Source organism: Hylobates moloch, unplaced genomic scaffold (assembly GCF_009828535.3).
Source record: "Hylobates moloch isolate HMO894 unplaced genomic scaffold, HMol_V3 SCAFFOLD_18, whole genome shotgun sequence".
Classification (NCBI taxonomy): Eukaryota; Metazoa; Chordata; class Mammalia; order Primates; family Hylobatidae; genus Hylobates; species Hylobates moloch.
Genome location: NW_026652293.1, coordinates 12,087,185 through 12,109,401, shown reverse-complemented (window position 1 = coordinate 12,109,401; position 22,217 = coordinate 12,087,185). Strand labels below are relative to the sequence as shown.

At 50.1% G+C, this 22,217-nt stretch overlaps 1 protein-coding gene across 4 annotated transcripts in view; it reads left to right on the top strand.

Moving 5' to 3' along the window:
- The window catches only part of NAV1 (neuron navigator 1), a 283,952-nt gene that overhangs the window by 155,796 nt on the left and 105,939 nt on the right, over positions 1 to 22,217 (top strand). For all 4 annotated transcript variants that reach the window (XM_032136971.2, XM_058430891.1, XM_058430890.1 and 1 more), the window contains one exon: positions 18,384 to 18,486. In XM_032136971.2, coding sequence (XP_031992862.1) covers positions 18,384 to 18,486 — 103 coding nt within the window. The remainder of the gene's footprint in view (positions 1 to 18,383; positions 18,487 to 22,217) is intronic.

Sequence of the window (22,217 nt, the reverse complement as noted above, 5' to 3'; positions counted from 1 at the left end):
AAAGAACCTGGCACACAGTAGGCATTTGCCTCCTTGCTTCCAAACGTAGAGGGACAGTCGAGATCGTCTGCCAAAGGGGTTCATATATCCAAAAGGCAGGGTTGGCCAGACCCTGAGTGCTCATGTCACTTGTCCACTGCCTCCTCTGGAGAGCCTCCGGCTGAGCCTAGCTTTAGCCCAGCTCTTAAGTTGCCCCGGGACCAGCCTTTTCCATGCTCAGGCCTCTTGCCCCTCTGGATGGACTCAGGGCAAAAGGTGAACAGCAAATGCCATCAGGCTTTTCCCTGCGTACCCAGAGCCATGCCCTCCCCATACCTACTCCTCCACCGAGGGCTCTCTTAACGGCATTCTCCTCTCTGGGCCCTTGGCTTAGGGCCTCACTTCACCTTTGCCCTGTGTATAGTTCCTGGTTCAAGCTGAACTTTATTCAGCACATGAGGTGGGGGCTTCCCCCGTCACCCCACCTCTGCACTTGTCCGAGGGTTCTAGCCACGCTGGGTTCTTCCCAGAACTCCAACACATTTGACCAGCCAGGGGGAAAAGGGGGTGTGGGGAAGGCACTGGGCTCTGTCCTGGAAAGATGTGTTGTCGCTGAACTCAGGTGCGGCTCTGTAGCTTGGCAGACCTGGAAAATCTCTCTAGGGGATATTTGTTTCCTGAGAATTTGGCTCCATTTGCTTGGGGACCAATCCGAAGGTGCCTGGTGACTGTAGCCTGGTGCCTGGGCCACCATGGGCTGGATGCAGGCCCTGGAGGGCATGGGCAAGGGCTGAGAGAAGGCCTGGCTGCCTCCCAGGCATTCCCTGACCTCCACTCCACTGCCTCTTCTTGTACATTCCTGGCCTCACTTTGATAGGGGTCCAAAGGCTCCCCAGAGCAGTCCCAGGCCTAAGACCCCACCCTGCCACCGCCCCGGCAGGAGCTCCGGCTGCACCGCTAGTTCTGGAGAAGGCCCAGCACATCTCCTCCTGCTCATTCCCTTCGCTTTCCTCTTCATATCCCTGCCCTACTCTCAGGACAGCAGAAATGGGGCTGATTCCTTCTCTAAGAAGGAGAAACAAGCCCACAAAGGCTGAGCGGCTTGCTCCTGGGCATGGGAAGATGCAGGCACTGGAATCCAGGGGTCTCTGCATCCAGCCTTGCACTTCCCTTCCAGATACGTGGGGGCCAGGTAGTGGGGGCAGGGCAGACTGAGGGAGTGGGAGTGGGAGTGGGAGCCTCCAGTCACACATATGTGTTACCTATGAAGGAGAGGGTGGGAGCGGGAGAGGGAGTGGCCCTGAAGGTCTGCTTTTGGCTGCAGCTGGTTCCCAGGCTCCTGCACTGGAATCGGACGGAAGAGGAGGATTCTGAATGATCTGATTAGGCAGTCGAGAGCAGCCATGGATCTTGGCAAGCAGGCGACGCAACCTGCCTGCCAGACGCTCTAGGAAGGTTCTTCCGAGGCCAGAAGCTTTACAGGTTTCAGAGCTGGGACAAAGCCCAGTGAGGAGAAAGGGCTCCCTCGAGGAAGCATTGGACAGGAGCAGTGACTGCCAGTGAGGCCTGGACTGGCTGGCAGCCCGATGCCTTGGAGGTGGAGAAAGGCTTGGCCTGGCCAGTGGCCCATGACTCCCCGTCTTCTGGCAGTTCTGTATCTCATTCATTGCCTGCAGTGGAGGACAGGCCTCATTCTGTGATCTGTGAGGAGTGTGATTCCAGCATGAGTCAGGAAGGGCCTCCTAGCATCCGCCTCTGTTGTCTTTTTGGTCATATATCATTCATTTTGGAAAAAGCACGGACTTCAGAGGAGACTGGGATTCAGATCCCTACCCTACAAGCTGTGTGACCTTAGGAAGTTAACTGACCTCTCTGAGCCAAACATCTATAAAATCGGAGTACTCATACTTACCTCAGCCACTGCATTGCAAGGACAGAATACATATTCGTGTTTAGCACCATGCCTGGCGAACACTCGGGAAATACTGTCTTTTTTCCTTTTCCTTCCCTTCTTGCCTCAGAACATTGCCTGCTTTTCTCACCTTCTGATGCTCACTAAACAAAAAAATTTTTTAAATGCAAAAACTCTTCAGCACATCTTATTAAGTCTCACTGTAGGATTTCTCTGCCTTCTTAATTGGAAGTCTCCCTTAAAGCTAACCTAGCTCCTTCTTGTTTCAATTGGTACCCAAGCCCTGGAGGGAGTTCCAGGGCCTTAGTCTAAGCTGAGTCCTTTTGGTGAGCAGTGGAACCATCCTGGAAATGGGGGGGCATGTTGGTGGCAGATGGGCTGAGTCACAGGGTCCCCAGCGGTGGGCAGTAGAACGCTGAAGGGATCAGTGACACAGCAGGCTTTTCCAGAAATGAGAACCCTCCAGGGAGGCAGCCAGGCGGGGTGGATGTCAGCTCTTTAATGTAGGAGCAGATGCTGTGCAGGCTGAAGTGGGGCAGGGGAAAAGGGAGGTGTGAACGGCAGAGGGAGCACCGCCTTCTGGGCAGCCCTACCTTGCTCATACCTTGCCCCCAGCTTTGTCTCTCATAATCCTCCTCAAAGCTCGACCTTTTCCTCTTTATCCTCAAGCCTGGCTCTGAGATCAGCAGGCTGTGTCATCTTGACCAAGTCACTGCTATTCCAGTGGGCCTCAGTTTCCTCATCTGTTAAATGACCTCTGAGGCTTGTGCCAGCTCTGACTTTTGATGAGTTTTAACATTCAGCCTCTTCCAGGCTTGCAGCAGGGCTGTCTATACTGGTCCATACACAGGCTGGCCAGACCTTATGCCAGCAGCCCAGTCACCCTGCCATATCTGCTTTGTCTCCCATTCCATCCCATTCCCATCCCCAAACCACACCTCTTCTCCTACGGTGTCACTTTAAAACAATGTGTGGAGCACCCACTGTGTTTGAGGTGTCGGAATGGGATTTGGAATGAATGCCAGGTCTCTGCCCTCCAGGAGGAGAAAGACATGAAATCTAAACAGTTCATCTGTTATTTCATTTTATAGGTGAGAGAACTGAGGCCCAGACATTGAATACCTTGCCCAAGGTCACAGTGGTAAAGTTGGGATTTGACGAAGACTCCCTTGCTCCATGTCCTGTGGCCTCCTGTCATCTGATGCCCAGAACCAGTCCTTCCTCTCTTGTGTCTAAGCCTTCGCATAGGCGCTGTCCTTCCTGAACCTGAGACTTGCCCTGTTGCCTGTGGTCAGATTCACTCTTTCCCTTCCTTTGGTTTCAGATCAGTGGTCACCTCTTCCAGGACCTCCGCTGTGATTCCTCCAACCCACCCACCTTACCACTTTTCTAGTCAGTCCCCAATAGAAGCTCTGGCCCCCATGCACGGACGATGCCTGACCACAGCTGCACATGCCAGCCTCTTGGCTGCAAGCTCCCTGAGGGCAGCCCCTATTGTATGGGTGGACTCAGAACCCTCAAGACAGTGGCTAAGTGGAAGCCAGTGGCTGCTGGTCAGGGCACAGCCCAGCATGATCTGGTGGATGATCGGTGCTTCAGAGGCGGTGATGTTCACTCATTTGATGTGTCTCCTATTTGAAATGCAGCCACTTCCAAGGGAATCACATGGGATTCACATCCTACATAGAAGACTGCAATGGTCTAGTTTGGAGAACTCAGGAAAGGTCTGTAGCCAGGAGACCTGACCCCTTGAGTTCTGGTGCAGGCAGGGGTGTGATGGGCAGAACTACTCCCATCACAACAGTGGCATCTTCAGATAAGGTGCCTTTTGTCACTTGGCCACTGGTAGGTTCTGCAAAAGGAAGTGATATCAGGGATTTAGGGACAGGCCTGGGGGTGGAGGGCTGCACAGGAGTGGGAGTGGGCAGGTGGGTGAAGCCAAATGACAAAAGCCTGTCCTTACCTTTGCTACTGGTTCTCTTCTGCTGCTAACTCAAATATATATTATCTGGCAAGTCTCTGTCTAACTCATTCTAGGCCTCAGTGGCAGGGCCCCAGAAACCTGAAGATGGGCCCCCTCTGTAAAATGAACTTGAAAGTGCGCCAAAGGCAAACGCCTTATAGAAAAAGAGCCAGTGGGTTGCTGAACTCATCGGTAAAACACAGAATCAGGCTGGGCTCACACCTGTAATCCCAGTACTACAGGAGGCAAAGGCAGGATAATCACTTGAGGTCAGGAGCTCGAGACCAGCCTGGGCAACACAGCAAGACCTCATCTCTATAGAAAAAGAGCCAGTGATGGCACAAGACAGGGATGCCCTCTCTCACCGTTCTTATTCAACATAGTGTTGGAAGTTCTGGCCAGGGCAATCAGGCAAGAGAAAGAAATAAAGGGTATTCAATTAGGAAAAGAGGACGTCAAATTGCCCCTGTTTGCAGATGACAGGATTGTATATTTAGAAAACCCCATCATCTCAGCCCAAAATCTCCTTAAGCTGCTAAGCAACTTCAGCAAAGTCTCAGGATACAAAATCAATGTGCAAAAATCACAAGCATTCCTATACACCAATAACAGACAAACAGAGAGCCAAATCATGAGTGAACTCCCATTCACAATTGCTTCAAAGAGAATAAAATACCTAGGACTCCAACTTACAAGGGATGTGAAGGACCTCTTCAAGGAGAACTACAAACCACTGCTCAATGAAATAAAAGAGGACACAAACAAATGGAAGAACATTCCATGCTCATGGATAGGAAGAATCAATATCATGAAAATGGCCATACTGCCCAAGGTCATTTATAGATTCAATGCCATCCCCATCAAGCTACCAATGACTTTCTTCACAGAATTGGAAAAAACTACTTTAAAGTTCATATGGAACCAAAAAAGAGCCCACATTGCCAAGACAATCCTAAGCCAAAAGAACAAAGCTGGAGGCATCACGCTACCTGACTTCAAACTATACTACAAGGCTACAGTAACCAAAACAGCATGGTACTGGTACCAAAACAGAGATATAGACCAATGGAACAGAACAGAGGCCTCAGAAATAATACCACACATCTACAACCACCTGATCTTTGACAAACCTGAAAAAAAACAAGAAATAGGGAAAGGATTCCCTATGTAATAAATGGTGCTGGGAAAACTGGCTAGCCATATGTAGAAAGCTGAAACTGCATCCCTTCCTTACACCTTATACAAAAATTAATTCAAGATGGATTAAAGACTTAAATGTTAGACCTAAAACCTTAAAAACCCTAGAAGAAAACCTAGGCAATACCATTCAGGACATAGGCATGGGCAAGGACTTCATGACTAAAACACCAAAAGTAATGGCAACAAAAGCCAAAATAGACAAATGGGATCTAATTCAACTAAAGAGCTTCTGCACAGCAAAAGAAACTACCATCAGAGTGAACAGGCAACCTACAGAAAGGGAGAAAATTTTTGCAATCTACCCATCTGACAAAGGGCTAATATCCAGAATCTACAAAGAACTTAAACAAATTTACAAGAAAAACAACCCCATCAAAAGTGGGCAAAGGATATGAACAGACACTTCTCAAAAGAAGACATTTATGCACCCAACAGACACTTAAAAAAATGCTCGTCATCACTGGGTCATCAGAGAAATGCAAATCAAAACCACAGTGAGATACCATCTCACACCAGTTAGAATGGCAATCATTAAAAAGTCAGGAAACAACAGATGCTGGAGAGGATGTGGAGAAATAGGAACGCTTTTACACTGTTGGTGGGAGTGTAAACTAGTTCAGCCATTGTGGAAGACAGTGTGGCAATTCCAAGGATCTAGAACTAGAAATACCATTTGACCCAGCAATCCCATTACTAGGTATATACCCAAAGGATTATAAATCATGCTGCTATAAAGACACATGCACACGTATGTTTATTGCGGCACTATTCACAATAGCAAAGACGTGGAACCAACCCAAATGTCCATCAATGATAGACTGGATTAAGAAAATGTGGCACATTGCTGGGCACAGTGGCTCACGCCTGTAATCCCAGCACTTTGGGAGGCCAAGGCAGGTGGATCACAAGGTCAGGAGGTCGAGACCATCCTGGCTAACATGGTGAAATTCCGTCTCTACTAAAAATACAAAAAATTAGCCAGGCGTGGTGGCAGGCGCCTGCAGTCCCAGCTACTCGGGAGGCTGAGGCAGGAGAATGGTGTGAACCCAGGAGGCAGAGCTTGTAGTGAGCCAAGATCCTGCCACTGCACTCCAGCCTGGGGACAGAGCGAGACTCTGTCTCAAAAAAAAAGAAAAGAAAAGAAAAGAAAATGTGGCACATGTACACCGTGGAATACTATGCAGCCATAAAAAAGGATGAGTTCATGTCCTTTGCAGGGACATGGATGAAGCTGGAAACCATCATTCTGAGCAAACTATCACAAGGACAGAAAACCAAACACTGCATGGTCTCACTCATAGGTGGGAATTGAACAATGAGAACACTTGGACACAGGGTGGGGAACATCACACATGGGGGCCTGTTGTGGGGTGGGGGGCTGTGGGAGGGATAGCATTAGGAGAAATACCTAATGTAAATGACGAGTTAATGGGTGCAGCAAACCAACATAGCACATGTATACCTATGTAACAAACCTGCACATTGTGCACATGTACCCTAGAACTTTAAGTGTAATAAAAAAAAAAAAGAAAAGAAAAAGAAAAAGAGCCAGTAATATTAGCACAGACCAACTCCAGTGGCTCTAAGAGTGCTCCAAGGTGGTGGAAACTTCTATATCTGTGCTGGAGTAGCTACGAGCTGGTGTAATGATTTGGCTATTGAACACTTGAAATGTGGCTAGTGCAACCCAAGAACTGAATTTGAAACTTCATTAATTTTAGTTAATTTAAATCTAAAAGATGCTCAATATCATTAGTCACTAGGGAAATGTAGATGAAATCTGCAGTGAGATACCACTTCATACCCACTAGATGGCTATCAAAAAGAGACAATGACAAGGGTCAGTGAAGATGTGGAGAAATCGGAACTCTCATATACTGCTGGTGGGAATGAGAAATGGAGCAGCCACTTTGGAAAACAGTCTGGCAGTTCCTCAAAATGTTAACTATGGAATTACCATGGGACCCAGTATTGTACTCGTAGGCATACATTCAAAAGAAATGAAAACATACATCCATATAAAAGCATGGACATGAATTTCATAGCAGCATTATTCATACTAGGCCAAAAGTTGAGATGACCCAAACGCCTATAAAATGAATAGATAAGCTAAATGTGGTATGTCCATACAATGGAATATCATTCAGCCATGAAGAGGAGTGAGGTAGTGATGCTTGCTACAACATGGAGGAACGTTGAGAATGTTGTGCTAAGTGGAAGAAGCCAGATGCAAAAGGCCACATATTGCATGATTACATTCATATGAAATGTGTAGAATAGGCAAACTCATAGAGACAGAAAGTAGATTGGTGGTTGCCAGGAGCTGGAGCAAGGGGAGAACAGGGAGTGACTGCTAATGGCCACAGGGCTTCTTATTGGAACGATAAAAATATTCTGGATTAGATAGTGATGATGGTTGTACAACTGTGCAAATATACTAGAAACAATTGAACTGTACATTTTATTTGTTTATTTTTATTTTTTTATTTTTGAGATGGAGTTTCACTCTTGTTGCCCAGGCTGGAGTGCAATGGTGCAATCTCAGCTCACTGCAACCCCTGCCTCTCAGATTCAAGCGATTTTCCTGCCTCAGCCTCCAAAGTAGGTAGCTGGGGTTACAGGAGTGCACTACCATGCCCAGCTCATTTTGTATTTTTAGTAGAGACGAGGTTTCATCATGTTGGTCAGACTGGTCTCGAATTCCTGACCTCAAGTGATCCACCAGCCTCGGCCTCCCAGATGAACTGTACATTTTAAAAGGGTGAATTCTGGTATGTGAATTCCCTCTCTCTCTCTCTCTCTCTCTCTTTCCATTCTGGCTATTGGCGACAATATTGGACTATGCGCTCTAGAGTCAGACTATCTGGATTTGAATTCTGGCTTTGCCATTTGCTGTTATGTTTCCTTGGACAGCTTACTCAACCTCCCCCGGCTTCCGTTTTCTCAACTGTAAAATGGGGATAATAACTGGGCTCTCTCAAAGAGTTGTCCTGAAGATTAAATGGGCTAATATACCGGGCGTGGTGGCGGGCGCCTGTAGTCCCAGCTACTCGGAGAGGCTGAGGCAGGAGAATGGCGTGAACCCGGGAGGCGGAGCTTGCAGTGAGCCGAGATCACGCCACTGCACTCCAGCCTGGGCGACAGAGCAAGACTCCGTCTCAAAAAAAAAAAAAAAAAAAAGGGGCTAATATACATAAAGCTGCTAGAATAGTGCCTGGTACCCAGCCCTGTAGAAAAGTTAGCCAATACTAATCTTACTAGTGTCACAACCACAAATCCCCCAGGGCCTCCTCCAATTGTCATCCACACCTGGACTCAGCCCCTCCCCACTCCCGTCCCCATTTGCCTGCAGATGATTCTCTCTGCTGTGTAAACTGTTGCCATAACAACCACTCCCAGCTCCCAGCAGCAGTGACTTCTTTGGAGCAGGGTGTCACATGAAAGGTCTGGGCAGGATCACGAACCTTGAGGTTCACTGGGCAGGAAAGTCAGGGCCTGTTGGGGAACAGAAGGCCACGTCTCCAGGCTGAGACAGGCAGGCCACCTTCTGCAGGAGGCCAGCCCTCTGAGCCCAGCCCGGGAGTCCAAGTCTTTAAGTGAGAGAAGACAGAATATGTTCGAGAGTCTGCTATCTGATCCTATAATCTAACATTCACAAGGAAATGGGGCAGGGAGGTGTTTCTCCTGAAGTGGAGAAGGCAGGATAGCAAACTAGCACTCCTTCCAAACAGGGCTGGAGGCCAGGCACCCTCTCCCGGTCCCACAGTCCTCCGCATGGACCACCCTTGACCTTGGCAAGTCCTTTCCTAAGGTGATACTGTTGCTAAATATTAGTGACTGCGGAGGTATCGCTTTCTCCTGTAACTTTAAGCTCATCTCCCCTGCCCAAGTTTGCCGCCAAAGGCTGCACTTTTGCACACGGCTGAGCAGGGCTGAGCTGTCCTGTGACCTGACCTAGCCATCCGCGTGGGGCTGCCCTGTGGTCACTGCCTGCCCTCAGCTCGCTGCAGAGAGAGGCTGCCACTCCCCAGAGAGGGTCAGGCTCGGTGTGGTGGAGGGGGTGGGATGACCCTCCTCCCAGCTCATCAGGCAGCTCCCAGCCTCAAGAACACTGCAGAGGAGCAGAGGTGAGGCCTCAGAGCACAGATCTGAACCCTGATCTATTTAATACTTCCCCAGGGGACTGGAGCAGAAAGGCCAGCTGGAGCCTCTCGGAAACTTTGGCCCTGAATCAGAGCTTGCCGAGTGGGGCTCGTGGATCCCCAGAACCTCCCTGGTGCCCAAGGCTGGTTGGTTAATCCCAGAAGCCAGGCCCTGCTCCCTCTCCCCAAGAACCGGGTGGGCTCCCCGTCATAGATACTGCAAACTCAGGCTGTTCTCCCAGCCTGGCCACGAGGCCTGGGGTTGCGGAAAAGATGTCAGCCCTAGGAGTGCAGAGTCCTGGGAGGAAAGGAGCTGTGCTAAGCAGGAGACTGAGCGAGAGAGAGACCTGGGCGGCGGCTCCCGTGCCTGAGCGAGACGCTGTCCACCTCGCTGCGCTGCAGCCACAGCCGGCTGAGGACCGGCAACGCCCCCTTGTGGCCATTCTCAGCAACAAGGCCCCAGAGAGCCTGGCGGGGGCTGGACTGGGGCTGGGTTCCCTTGCTGCAAGGCTGAGGTGGCTAGGTGATTTCTCTTATCCCAAGCCTGGAGATGAAGGAGGCGGCTTTTCCTGAGAACAGACTTGTGCCTGAAGAGTAGACTTGTTCTGAAGGCCAGGGACACTTTGCATAGCCACTTGGCATCAGGAAGTCAAGCTCTGGTTTTGTAATGGACATCCAATACTGGTGGTATGCAACGAGACGTAAGGATTTTCCAAAATGTGGCCTTATGTAGCACACCCTCCACTGTGGGTGTTTGCAAAGACAAGGATTCCTGGGCCCCATCTCCATCCTGTTGAATCAGAAGCTCTGGGGGGGTGACACCCTGGTATCTGCCTTTTTAGCGTACTCTGAAAGAAAACATGCTTTTATGGACTTCAGCCAAGTACAAAACCATAGAACCAGACTGTCAGAGCTGGGTAGGGGCTTGGGTATCCTCTACTCCCACTCCCTTATTTGTAGATAGGGAAACTGAGGCCCAAAGAGGGGAAGTAATTCACCCTAGCTCCCACAGCTAAGTCATGTGTGTTCCCAAGCTAGAACCCTAAAAATTATTATTTTTTATAGTGATAGGCTCTTGCTGTGTTGCCCAGGCTGGTCTTCAACTCCTGGGCTCAAGGTATCCTCCCGTCTCTACCTCCCAAAGTGTTCTGATTACAGGCATAAGCCACCGCCCTCCCCCTTTATGTGTTTAAGTTGTCCACCCAGCATGCCCTGCTTTATGATTCCTCTTAGCCCAGTGCCCAGTGAAGACGCATTACCGAGGGTCCCTAATCCAAGCCATCTCACTCAGTGAAAATCAAAACAGTAGGTGATCTGGAAAGATACCTGCCTGGCAGTTCCAGGCTGAGATGGCCATGCATGCTCCTCTCTCTGGCCCCAGATTTGCTTCTATTTCCTAGTTTTTCTTTCCTTGCCTCACACACCCATGTGGCCAACACATTAGTCGTGTAGTCCTGGCTCTTTCTGGGTATGTGTCCCCATGCAGCAAACAACAGGAGTGCCACTGAGCGCTGGGCTCCAGTTCAGCCCACTCGCCGGTTGAGATGGTTCCGGATTCTCTGGGGTAAGGATGAAAACCCTGGGAGCTCCCCTGGGGAGCAGGAGCACTCAACTACGAGAAGCATGAGATTTGCCATGCTGCGGGGGTTCGGTGACAACTGCCTCTGACAATATTGTGACTTAAGTGGGGGAATGAGGGAAAGATAGGATTAGTAAGAGAACAAATAGTCCCCTGCCTGCATCCTCCATGGAAATGGGGTGCCTCTGGTGTGGGGGCCTGCCAGCGTCTGTTTTAGAGCCTCTCGGGTCATCGGATGGTGAAGAAAAGGATAGAGAGAGGGGATGGAGTCATTGTAGGGACAGTTACTGTGCTCTACCTGAAGGCAGAGGGGATTTGCTTGCTGGGTTATCTGTCAGTTTTCCATACCTGCCCCCAGCCACACTATAGGATGCAGCCTTCGCAGTGAATCAATGCAAGGTCACTGGATGCAAGAACCAGCAGAACCCTCTTAGTCCAGCTCTGAGCAGTGGGTAGAGACCTGGAGTTTATCGTTAGACCAAGGGGTGCACTGAGGTGGGCCTGCAATGCTCTCCCTGGCTGGAGTTTGAAGGTTTGTGTCCTTGAGTGGAAGAGAGGAATAAAAATGATTCCCAAAGACGTTTGACTCATTGTAAACACCAGATGATCATCAGCAAATGCTGGTTGTGAGACGTGCAGATAAACTCCCACCAACCTGGGCTTCACCCTAGGGATCTAACCGGGTCAGGAAAGATTTTTTTCTCTCTTTCTTTTTGGGAGTTATTAAGAAGGGGTGTGTGTGTGTGTGTGTGTGTGTGTGTGTGTGTGTGTGTGTGTGTTGTGTGTTGTGTTGCTTATGTTGCTTAATCCTTCTTGTTTCCAGATCATTTAGCCTAGCCTGGATTTGGGACCCAGTCCCAAACCATCCCACATGATTAATTTACATTGCAGTTCACCTCTTCTGGTGATACATCTCTGTGTGTTTCATCCCCATCCCACAGCATGGAGTGCTGGTCAAAAGATCCCTGGGCCAAGAGGGATAGCTACCATGCCATTCACGACCTGGTGACACTGGGCAGGCCCCTCCCCTCTGGACCTGAGGGATTATTGTTCCCCCACCACCACCCCTGAAACCGCCGTGTACAAAATGAGATCATTTCAAGCTCTGAAGTGCCATGACTTGAAAACATTCTTTCTTTGGCTCACTTCCGTTCCTTCTGTTGGTTCCCACCTCATCCAGCCACTCACAGCAGAATCCAGTCTAGAAGTCAGGTGCAAATGCAGTCCTCTGTGGCCTCTGCCCTGGGCCAAACCACTAATGTGGGATTTGAAACACCGGTGGAAATAATTAAGATTTCAACAGGCAGTTATTGCAGTTTACTTAATTGTCAGCCAATAATTAAAATTTTATAGAACTTGGGGAAATTTGACTGCCGGGTGATGGATTCCCATGAGTCTCCTTCTTCCTGAACTTCTCTGAATTTTGGGGGGTTATTACCCTCAGTTGAAGGCTCTCCATCTATTACTACGTCAGATTTTAGACTGCAGGCCAGAGGGGGCCCCTGAGGTTCACGATACTCCACAGCTAAGATTGGCCCCAAGGGAATGGGATTGAAGCTATTGTATTGCCTCACAGCAGTGAGAGAGTGGTAGTCAGGCCTGATGACACAGAAACAAGGTTTTGTTACTACCCCATCCACCCCTAACTCCAGGTATGAGTGAGGGTCTCACCTAGCCAAAGCAAGGTCCCGGAAGAGAATGTCAGGTCCATTGAGCTGCACCCTCCAGGGGTGTGCACCACCCATCAGCAGATGAGAGACAAGGGGCCAGCCTCAGTGCCAGCCTGAGGGTGCACCCATTGTTCACCCACCTCTTTGTGCCTTCTGACAGATAAGAACCACCATTTATAGAGCACCTACTCTGTGCCAGGCACTGTACTATAAGCATGTTTGTGAATTAGCTCTTTAAGCCTCACAGCAACCCCACCAAGTGGGTATCATTCCCATTTCCCATTGTGGGAAACTGCAGTGAGGTGAGATGACTTGTTCAAACAAGCTGGGAAGGGGGCAGTACCAGGACCTGAAGCACAGGTCTTTCTGAATCTGAGGACTATGTTATTACCACTACATCACTGTCAGTTTTGCCCCAGGGTCCCAATCTCTTGATGAGCAATTTCGTAGTCCTGCCCTCCTGGGGAAGCCTGTTTCCCCTGTTCTGACACTGGAACAGAGAGAAAGACCCTTTTTACATCATCCTCACAGTGCACCCTGGGCTGTCCCTTAAATTACTTCTCTTCCTCTAGCATCGTTTTGGTCTTCTTGCTTCCTCCCCATAGAATGAGAGATGTGTCCACAGAAATCTGTCTATGCATATGTCTTCAGAATTGCAGAATTTTATGAGGGTTTCCACAAACTACAGGCTAGACCACAAGTAGGTGTGTATATCTGGAGGCATGTGCATGTATTTTGAAACACCGTATTGTAGTGGAAAGAACAAGGGCTTTGGAATCAAAAAGACTTGTGATCAGTCTCCTGGCTCAAATTAAATAACATGGAAAATGCTTCATGGTGAACATGGAGTAGCTGGGCGTTATTTGATTTGTGTGTGCATGCACCTGTCTGTCAAGTGTATTTGATTGCTAGTCCTTTCCCAAAGACCCTTGACATGGACAGTATGCTCTCTCTGTGGTCTTGTGTAAGAGCCAACAGTGTGTAGAAAGAAACACCGTCCTACTCTGCAGATGCCCCAGTGCATGCTGGGACTATACTGCTGTTTGTGGTAACTGTGAATTGCCGTGGTGATGGCTGGGTTGGGAGAGACTCTTGCATCTGTTCTGAGCCTGAGTAGCACACACATTCTCTCCCCAGTTGCTCCATTTTCAGGGAAAGGCTTGGAGGGGCAGCCCAGGATAATATCATGAGCTCCTCCCCATAGACCTTGGTGTCACCCTGGGGCCTGCTAGGATCCCTACCTGTCCCCTTCCCCCCCTCAGACCCTACTTGCACACACACACACACACACACACACTTCACTCTTGCAGCTGGACCCTGTTCTGTAGGAGCTAAGACAGCACGCGCTCCCAGGCCCCCAGAGTAAGTTTGGGAGGGTGGCATCCTGGCTGGTATCATGTGAAGGAGAACGCTGTACTCTACTAGGACCTGGCTAGAGGTGGGTTGGACTGGAGAGTACCTTGTTCTAATTTGCACAAAGGTGCCACGTAAGATGGGAGTATTCTGAACACGTCCTTCACTTAGGGGTATTGAGGAAGGGGATGGGCTACCAAGACTCCCTCTCCATCTTTGCCATGTCTGGGCTCTGTTTTGTCCCCAGGCCTGTCCCACACCCAGAGCAAAACATTTAAAGAGACACATGGAGGCAGCCTCCAGGGCATCTCAACTTAGCCAATAAAACAAGCCATTAGCCAGGCACGATGGCACACACCTGTAATCCCAGCACTTTGGGAGGCTGAGTCAGAAGGATCGCTTGAGCTCAGAAGTTCGAGACCAGCTTGGGCAACATGGCAAAAGCTCGTCTCTACTAAAAATGCAAAAATTAGCTGGGCGTGATGGGGCATGCCTGTAGTCCCAGCTACTCAGGAGGCTAAGGTGGGAGAATCGCTCAAAACCAGGGAAGTTGAGCCGTGATCATGCCACTCCATCCCGGGAGACAGAGTGAGACCCTGTCTCAAAAAAAAAAAAAAAAAACCATTGAACTTTTAGGTTACTTTTCTCATTATCACAGAGTAGCGGAAGCCCTAGATACCTTCACCCCATCCCTGATGCCCACCCTCACAGGAGATGGTGAGAAAGGGGTGAAGCTTAGTTATGGGTTGGTGGTCAGAGGTGGGGTAAGGTGAAGATCAGGAGTGGATGAGGGTTGAGAGGTGAAGTAAATTCCCTTGGAAATGTAACTTACTCATATTTTTAAGCTAAAATGTAAAAAATCACCTTCAGGGTCATGGGTGTGAATGTCAGATTGGCTCCTCAACCTAGGCCCCCTCTGCAGCCTCTGGAGCTCTGGAGGCCTTTCTTTTATACACAAGTAAGTCCTCTTGGCCTGGGGCTGTGGCTGCACCACCCCGGGAATGTGTCTGTCACCTAGGAATGTGGAGGAAGCCAGACTTACCAGGAGCCCCAACCCTCCAGACCGACCCTGGGCTGAGCCTTGGAGAAGCAGAGCGGCATACCCACGATGGCCACCAGGGGCCACTGCTGGGGCACAGAGGGAGTTGTAGGGTGTAGCCTCTGCAGGGCCCCTCTGGCCTGGTAGCAGAGACCAGATCCTGGTCACCCCCAAGGAGACCAAACCCTGCCCTGACCTCCTCCCCTGTATGCCCCAAATCTATACCTGTGGGGAAGCTGCCTGGAGTCCAGTGTTCTTCCATTAGCATCTCTGTGATCTCCAGCTAGTCCCTACTTCCTGGACCTCAGCCTCCCAGCTCTCCAGAGACACAGCAGGATTAAGCGACTTTCGAGGACCCTTGTGGTTTGGCAAGTCTGGGAGACCCTGAAATAGTCCCACCACACTCTGCTGATGTGGAATTGAGGAAGGGGGCTAGGATAGAGGTCTTTGAGGGAAGAGATATGGAGAAAGAGGGTCAAACCTGTGACCTAGATGTCTATGACTCCCATCTGGAGCATCTGGGGCATTAGGGAATGCAGCATGACTCTCCTGAGGCTACTATGTGGTTTAAACATTTTTCCTTAAAAAAAAAAAAAAGACATTTTCCTAATGTGACATGTATGTATCCCTTTACTTTTTTTCATGGGTTTTTGGAAATTTTAAAAAATTGTGGTAGCATCCATTCTTGAAATGTTCATTAAGCATCTTCTTCTTTGTTTTTTTTTTTTGAAACAGGGTCTCACTCTGTTACCCAGGCTAGAGTACAGTGGTGTGATCATAGTTCATTACAGCACTGCACTCTTGGGCTCAAGTGATCTTCCTGCCTCAGCCTCCCAAGTAGCTAGTATTACAGGCATGAGCCACCTGGCCAATTTTTTTATTTTTATTTTTTATAGAGACAGGGTCTCCCTGTGTTGCCCAGGCTGGTCTCAAACTCCTCCTCTGGCCTCGGCCTCCCACAGTGCTGGGATTATAGGCGTGAGCCACTGCTCGCAGCCTAAGCACCTTGTATACAACAGTCACCATGCTTGATGCTAGTGGGGCAGAGATGCCCTGTGATATATCAAAACAAGTATGAGTTTCTTCCTGGGCTCAACTCTGCCTTGTGCTACATGCTAGGTGTGTGACCTTGGGCAGTTTACTTGTTCTCTCTGAGTCTCAGTTTTCTCATCTGTTAAATGGGGCAGTAGCACAAATCTCCCAGAAATGTTGCAAGGATTCAAGTAGATAATGCATGCAAAGGGTCTGGCACACACAGAAGTCTCTGAGTAATTCTTTTTTTTTCTTTTTTTTGAGATGGAGTCTCGCTGTCACCCAGGCTAGAGTGCAGTGGCGTGATCTCGGCTCACTGCAGGCTCCACCCCCCAGGGTTCATGCCATTCTCCTGCCTCAGCCTCCTGCGTAGCTGGGACTACAGGCGCCCGCCACCTCGCCTGGCTAAATTTTTTTTGTATTTTTAGTAGAGACGGGGTTTCACCATGTTAGCCAGGATGGTCTCAATCTCCTGACCTCGTGATCCGCCCACCTCGGCCTCCCAAAGTGCTGGGATTACAGGCGTGAGCCACCGCACCCAGCCTCTAAGTCTCTGAGTAACTCCTGATCACCTTCCTCTTTGGGAATGCACACCCCTTGGAGATGTGTGTGCCTGTCCCTCATCTCTGCCAAGCCCATAAAAAGCATCACCCTGGGCCAGAAACCCACACCTTGGCACCATGTTCTTAGTCCCCACATAGGCATTTTAGAATTCAACTTTATTTCTTGGCGAGTCTAAAAAATTGACCCTGTCTGTGTTTCATGCCAAGCCATCAATTAAAGCCATGGAGCAGCTTACAAGGTGACACTTGCCAGGATAAATAGGCATTGGCGGCCACGGAAGTGATGCCAGGACTGGGGATAGAGCTTAGGCCACTGGCATGGTGGCCTGCCATTTGTGCCTGATCCTTGCCACCAGCATGGAGGCCTGGATTCATGGTGCTGACCATGAGAGGATGTGGGGGTGGAGAAGCTCCCCCTGGGAGGGGAAAGGAGGGATGGCTGGGCTTGGGTGTGGAGCTAGTTCTCAGAAAAGGTGCCCAAAAGGCTCTGGAGAGGGCAATGCAGGCTCCCTGCCCGCCCCACCCAGCCTCCCCTCCCTAACAAGACAGTCAAGCAGCTGCCTGCCAGCCGGCCTGAGCTTAGTCTTGGGGGAATAAAAACCTCTTGAAGAGATTCAGAAATGTTCCCTTTGGCAGCTAAAAAACCTTACACTCCTGCTGAGTCTGTGGGCTGAGGAGGGACTGAGGGGGCGTTTGGCCTCTGCAGCAGCGGCAGAAGGCTTGCGGATGGAGGGGAAAAGGGAGCAGCCCGGAGAGCCAGAGTTCTTGGGTTTTCTCTGTTGTTTTGCCATCATCTTTCTGTCACTCCCTGACTCTCTCCTGCAGATTGTCTTTTAGGGAGGTACTGGGGGACTTGGTTCCATTCATGACTTTAGGTCCCCAAATGAAAGATAAGCCATGGGGCAGGGCCAGCTTCTCTTCATTATACTGTCCTCAGGGCCCAGGGTGGTGCCTGATGTGGAGTAAGTGCTTGATAAAGATTCATTGGATGAACTGAAGGAAGGAAGAACATTCTTTGAGTTCCTTCATGCTCAAGCACCTCTCAGTCATTTGGACGTTATTTTCACCCTGTTTGCTGTTGTAGATTCTCATCTGTCCAGGCTAATATCTGGACACCAGGGTTGAATACAATGGCTCTTGGTGATTTGGGATTCTGAGGATTGGGCCACACCCATGCGTCCTCCTCACTCAGGATTGCACCACTTGTGTGGGGACTGCCCAGAGCTCACTTCAAGCTCCAGAAAATGACTGCTCATCCCTTCTACCTCCCACCAGCCACCTCATCTTTAGGAGACTATATCTGAACTAACTTCCTGGGACCCCATAGAGCAACCCCAGATATTACCAGTCAGTGCCTGGGCTTAGGTATGCTGAAGCCAGCTTGTACCAGTTCCCCAGAGCCAATTGTTAGCACCTCTTCCTAACTCTGTGGTCAGTGACATCAGATTGGTAGATTGAAAGTGGCCATGATAGGAGGCTTTATACCAGGGAAATTGGCAAACGCTACACATCAGTGTCCCCTTCCTCCGGGAGCCAGTTGTTAAACATTTACCAGCACAACCCTGGAGAGGGGCTTTCAGGCAGATGTTCCAGCTCATCTCAACCACGAGAAATCTTGCCCAGGACCTCTGCTGTGAGAAGCAGGGCCTCCCCAAAACAAAGCCAGAGGTAGAGGCAGTTACTTGGGGGCTCTGGAAGGAGTGCACAGACACAGAAAGCCATGCCTGTACCCCCTGCCAGGGTCTGGGGTTCAGAGGGCTCAATGGCACATGTCCAGGGCCTTTGAGAGGGCCCATTCTGTTGGTTGTCTTTGGGAAAGGGAGGAGGGAGGTGACTATCATGGCCCAGGGACTAGTCTCCTGGGGACACTGTTAATCTCCACTTCCTGATCCCCAGGATCCCAGCACTCAGTCCTCTTCACTCACCCAGCTCTTCCTTCTCTCCCTCCCAGACCCAGAGTCCCAGAGAAAGAGGACAGTGCAGAATGTCCTGGATCTCCGGCAGAACCTGGAAGAGACCATGTCCAGCCTGCGAGGGTCCCAGGTGACTCACAGGTAAGCTTGAGCTGCAGAGAAGGTCATGCCCTCTGCCTTCCTGGCTCTCCACCCCATTCTGGAGGGCAGGGCCCCCGGGTCCCTCCACACCTCTGCCATGTCAGCCAGGTGGCCTGATGCATGGAGCCACTGCAGAAGGAGGAGGAAATCCATTTATCTCAACGACAGAAGCTTGGCTTTGTCTTCTATCTGCTTGTGCCTGAGCATTTCATTTCATTTCAGCAAATCAGCTTGAAAATCACTAGCCTAGGAGCCAGGAAGTGGAAGGCATTACACAGCTCAATGTGTGATCTTTGATAGTCAATCTCCTTCATTAGACCTCTGTCTCCTCAATCTGTCAAGAGAAGGTTTACTAAATGCTCTCTTCCTGTTCCTAAGTCTCCATCAGACTAGGGTTCTAGAATCAATTCCCTTCTCAACACCTGGGTCTTATCACTCTTGTGTCAGTTAGGTGCCCCCTGGCCTCTTCTACCAGCCACTGAGGGAGGCTTGAGTGCTCAACAGGGCCCACACAGTGTCACCCAGCTCCATGCCCTGGTAGGTGTGTCCCCCTAGCCCACTCCCTGCAGAGACCTCATAGCCTCCAGCTGCGTGGGGCACTCAGCCCTCCCACGGCACCTCTCTCTGGAGCAAAGTCCTGGCCACAGGCTCTGCTGTGACTCAGAATTTCCCTTGCTGGCTCCTTGGACTGCCCAGATGAGCTCATGCTGTCAGCTCCAAGTGGGGCAGAGGGCTGGGCTAAGCTCTGGGGACAGCTGGAGGGAGAACAGACAGCCAGTTTGGGAAATCATGGGGGGTGTGGGGCAGGAAGGCTGTGTGAGGGCTAGGAAGCCTCCCCAGTTAGACTGGAAGTAGGTTCCTCTCCAACTCCTGGAGCTGGAAAATTAAGAGCAAAGTTGGGACACAGGGGCAGTGGAAAAGGACTTTGTTTAGCCCAGGGTGTGGCCATTTGGGATTCTGAGGATGGGACCACACCCATGAACATATTTACATACCACCAATGACAAAGAACTCATTACCTTTCTTTTTTTATTTTTAACATAGGCTTTTTATTTTATTTTATTATTATTTTTAAAGACAGAGTCTCACTCTGTTGCCCCTGCCTCAGCCTCCCGAGTAGCTGGGATTACAGCCGTGTGCCATCACGCCCAGCTAATTTTTGTATTTTTAGTAGAGATGGGGTTTCACCATGTTGGCCAGGCCAGTCTCGAACTCCTGGCCTCAAGTGATCCACCCGCCTTGGCCTCCCAAAGTGCTGGGATTACAGGCGTGAGCCACCACGCCCAGCCAACTCACTAGCTTTCAGTCACCTCAGTGCATTGTGGGATTGCAGCGACTCCGATGTGGAACTGCACTTAGTCTTCAGTAGCTTTCAGCCATTGGCTCTAGTTCTTCCTGCTTAGATGACCCTTCTCCTTCTCCTTCCTTGTGCTACTCCCCCTATCCCCACCCCATGCCCACGTCTTGGACACTCAGCCCTTTACTCCCAGACATCTCGAATATTTTAAATGGTAAGATAAATCAAAACTCTCTGGGGATTACCTCTGCTCAGGCCAGCAGAACCCTGACTACTGAAAGGGAGGTGACCAAGGAAGTCCTGGAAAAATGTGGATAGTGGGGGCTCCAGGACTCCCTTACATCTGTCCCTTACCGCCATCCCTCATAGCCCCAAGCCCCCAGCAAGAGCCCAAGTGAAGCAGGGATCTGGCAGAGCTTGGCTCATCAGTTTAGGACCCAGCGGATGAAATCTTGGACATCTGCCTTCCCCCATCCAAGGAAATTGTTGAAACATCTCTCAGCACCAAGTCACCCACCAGCCTCATGCCAAAGACACCAGAAAGTGCTTAGTTGCTGAGAGGGCCACATCCCAAATGACTCACTCACAGAAGTATGAGAGAAGTAGCAGCTCCAGCCTCCTGGTGCCACTGACTCAGAGCAGCCAGCCCCCAGCCCCTCCGTTAAGCCGGACAGCTTGACCCTAGGCAGGGGCTATTGGTTTTCTGCTTCTAATGGGAAAGGGGAGGCTTCAATCAAGCCTTTTGCATAATGCTAACTGGTTTAGGGGGAGAGTCTAGGGCCTCTGGCTTCTGCCTCCATTTATAGGAAAGGAACCAAGAGCCCCAGAGCTGGTTTTTCTGTTTACTGTGGACCTAGAGCCACTTCCTCTCTTAGGCTTTGGTTTATATTATTCCTGTTCCACATTGATAGCCAAAACAATGATTCCCTGACTTTTTAACTTTTTATGGCTCTTTTTTTTTTTTTTTTTTTTTTTTTTTGAGACAGAGTCTCACTCTGTCTCCCAGGCTGGAGTGCCTTGGCATGATCTCAGCTCACTGCAACCTCTGTCTCCCAGGTCAAGCGATTCTTCTGCCTCAGCCTCCAAAGTAGCTGGGACTGCAGGTGTGTGCCACCACACCTGGCTAATTTTTGTATTTTAGTAGAGATGGGGTTTCACCATGTTGGCCAGGCCGGTCTAGAACTCCTGACCTCAGGTAATCCACCCACCTCAGCCACCCAAAGTGCTGGGATTACAGATGTGAGCCACCATGCCCTGCCGGCTCTTTTACTTTTTAAACAGCTTTCTATCAATGAGCCCTTCCCTTAACCCTGGAAGTAGACAGGATATATACATACTCCCTGGGTTAGAGAATGAGGCTGGGGGCAGGGAGGCACCTGCCAGAGTCACTCTGTACGCAGCATGCTCAGAACCCATGCCAGCTGTGTGCCAGGCACAGTGCTGGGCACTGGCTCCCCAGAACACACACAAGCTTCATCCTCGGAGCTTATAGTCCAGTGTGTGCTTCCTACAAAGCTGTTTTCACCCAGGAACTCCCAGGATAACTGGATTCCATTCCTTTTCAGAAGCCTTTACTCCTGTGCTGCTTCCTCTATTTCTACTGGTTCATTTCCCCCAGCGAGGAGAGTCTGGGTCAGACTGTGGCTGGAGAGGAAATGAAACTGAAACTGTGTCCTCCCCAGAGAAAGGCAAGCCTGAAGGGTGGGTGCAGGGCTGGAATTCAAGAACTGAGGATTTGAGCTAGAATCCCCCTCACCAGCTTAGGTCTAGAGATGTCTAGAGATGTGTTTGGGGGAACTGAAAAAAAAAGAGAGAGCTGTGGAATAGGGGAAGAGGCACTTTTAGTACAAAGAACTAAACGGGCAGGCCAGGAATAGAATTGAGGAACCCAGATGCTGAGTGCAGCCCTCACTCCCACACTAATATATAACCGTGGTGTAGGCTAACTACCCAAACCACCTCCCCTGGAGGCCCCCGCCACCCCCTTAGTATGGTTAGCATCATCCTCTTCCTCCCGTGTCTCATCCCATGGTCAAGGTCAGCTTGCTTTTATCAAGCACTTACTGCATAGGGCGCTGGACTGAGTTTTCTGATGAGAACTTCCTTGCTTTTTACTCACACACCCATCGTGGGTTTGCTCCTCTTTGATTCATTCTTGAGCACCAGCTGCAGGCCAGGTGCCATGCAAAGTGCTGAAATACAATAGTGAGTGAGCAAGGCAGGCAAAGTCGCACCATCACTATAGTCTCTGGCTTCGGGGAACGTCCGTTTCTGTCCAAGGAGATATGATGTCTGGGTCCACGGTAATTAGAAGCCGAAACAAGACACTGTATGAGGCAGAGCTGCAGAACACAAAGGGGTTCCTAAAGGGCTGCCAGAAGCAGGGTGCAGTGGCTCACACCAGTAACCCCAGCACTGTGGGAGGCCGAGGTGG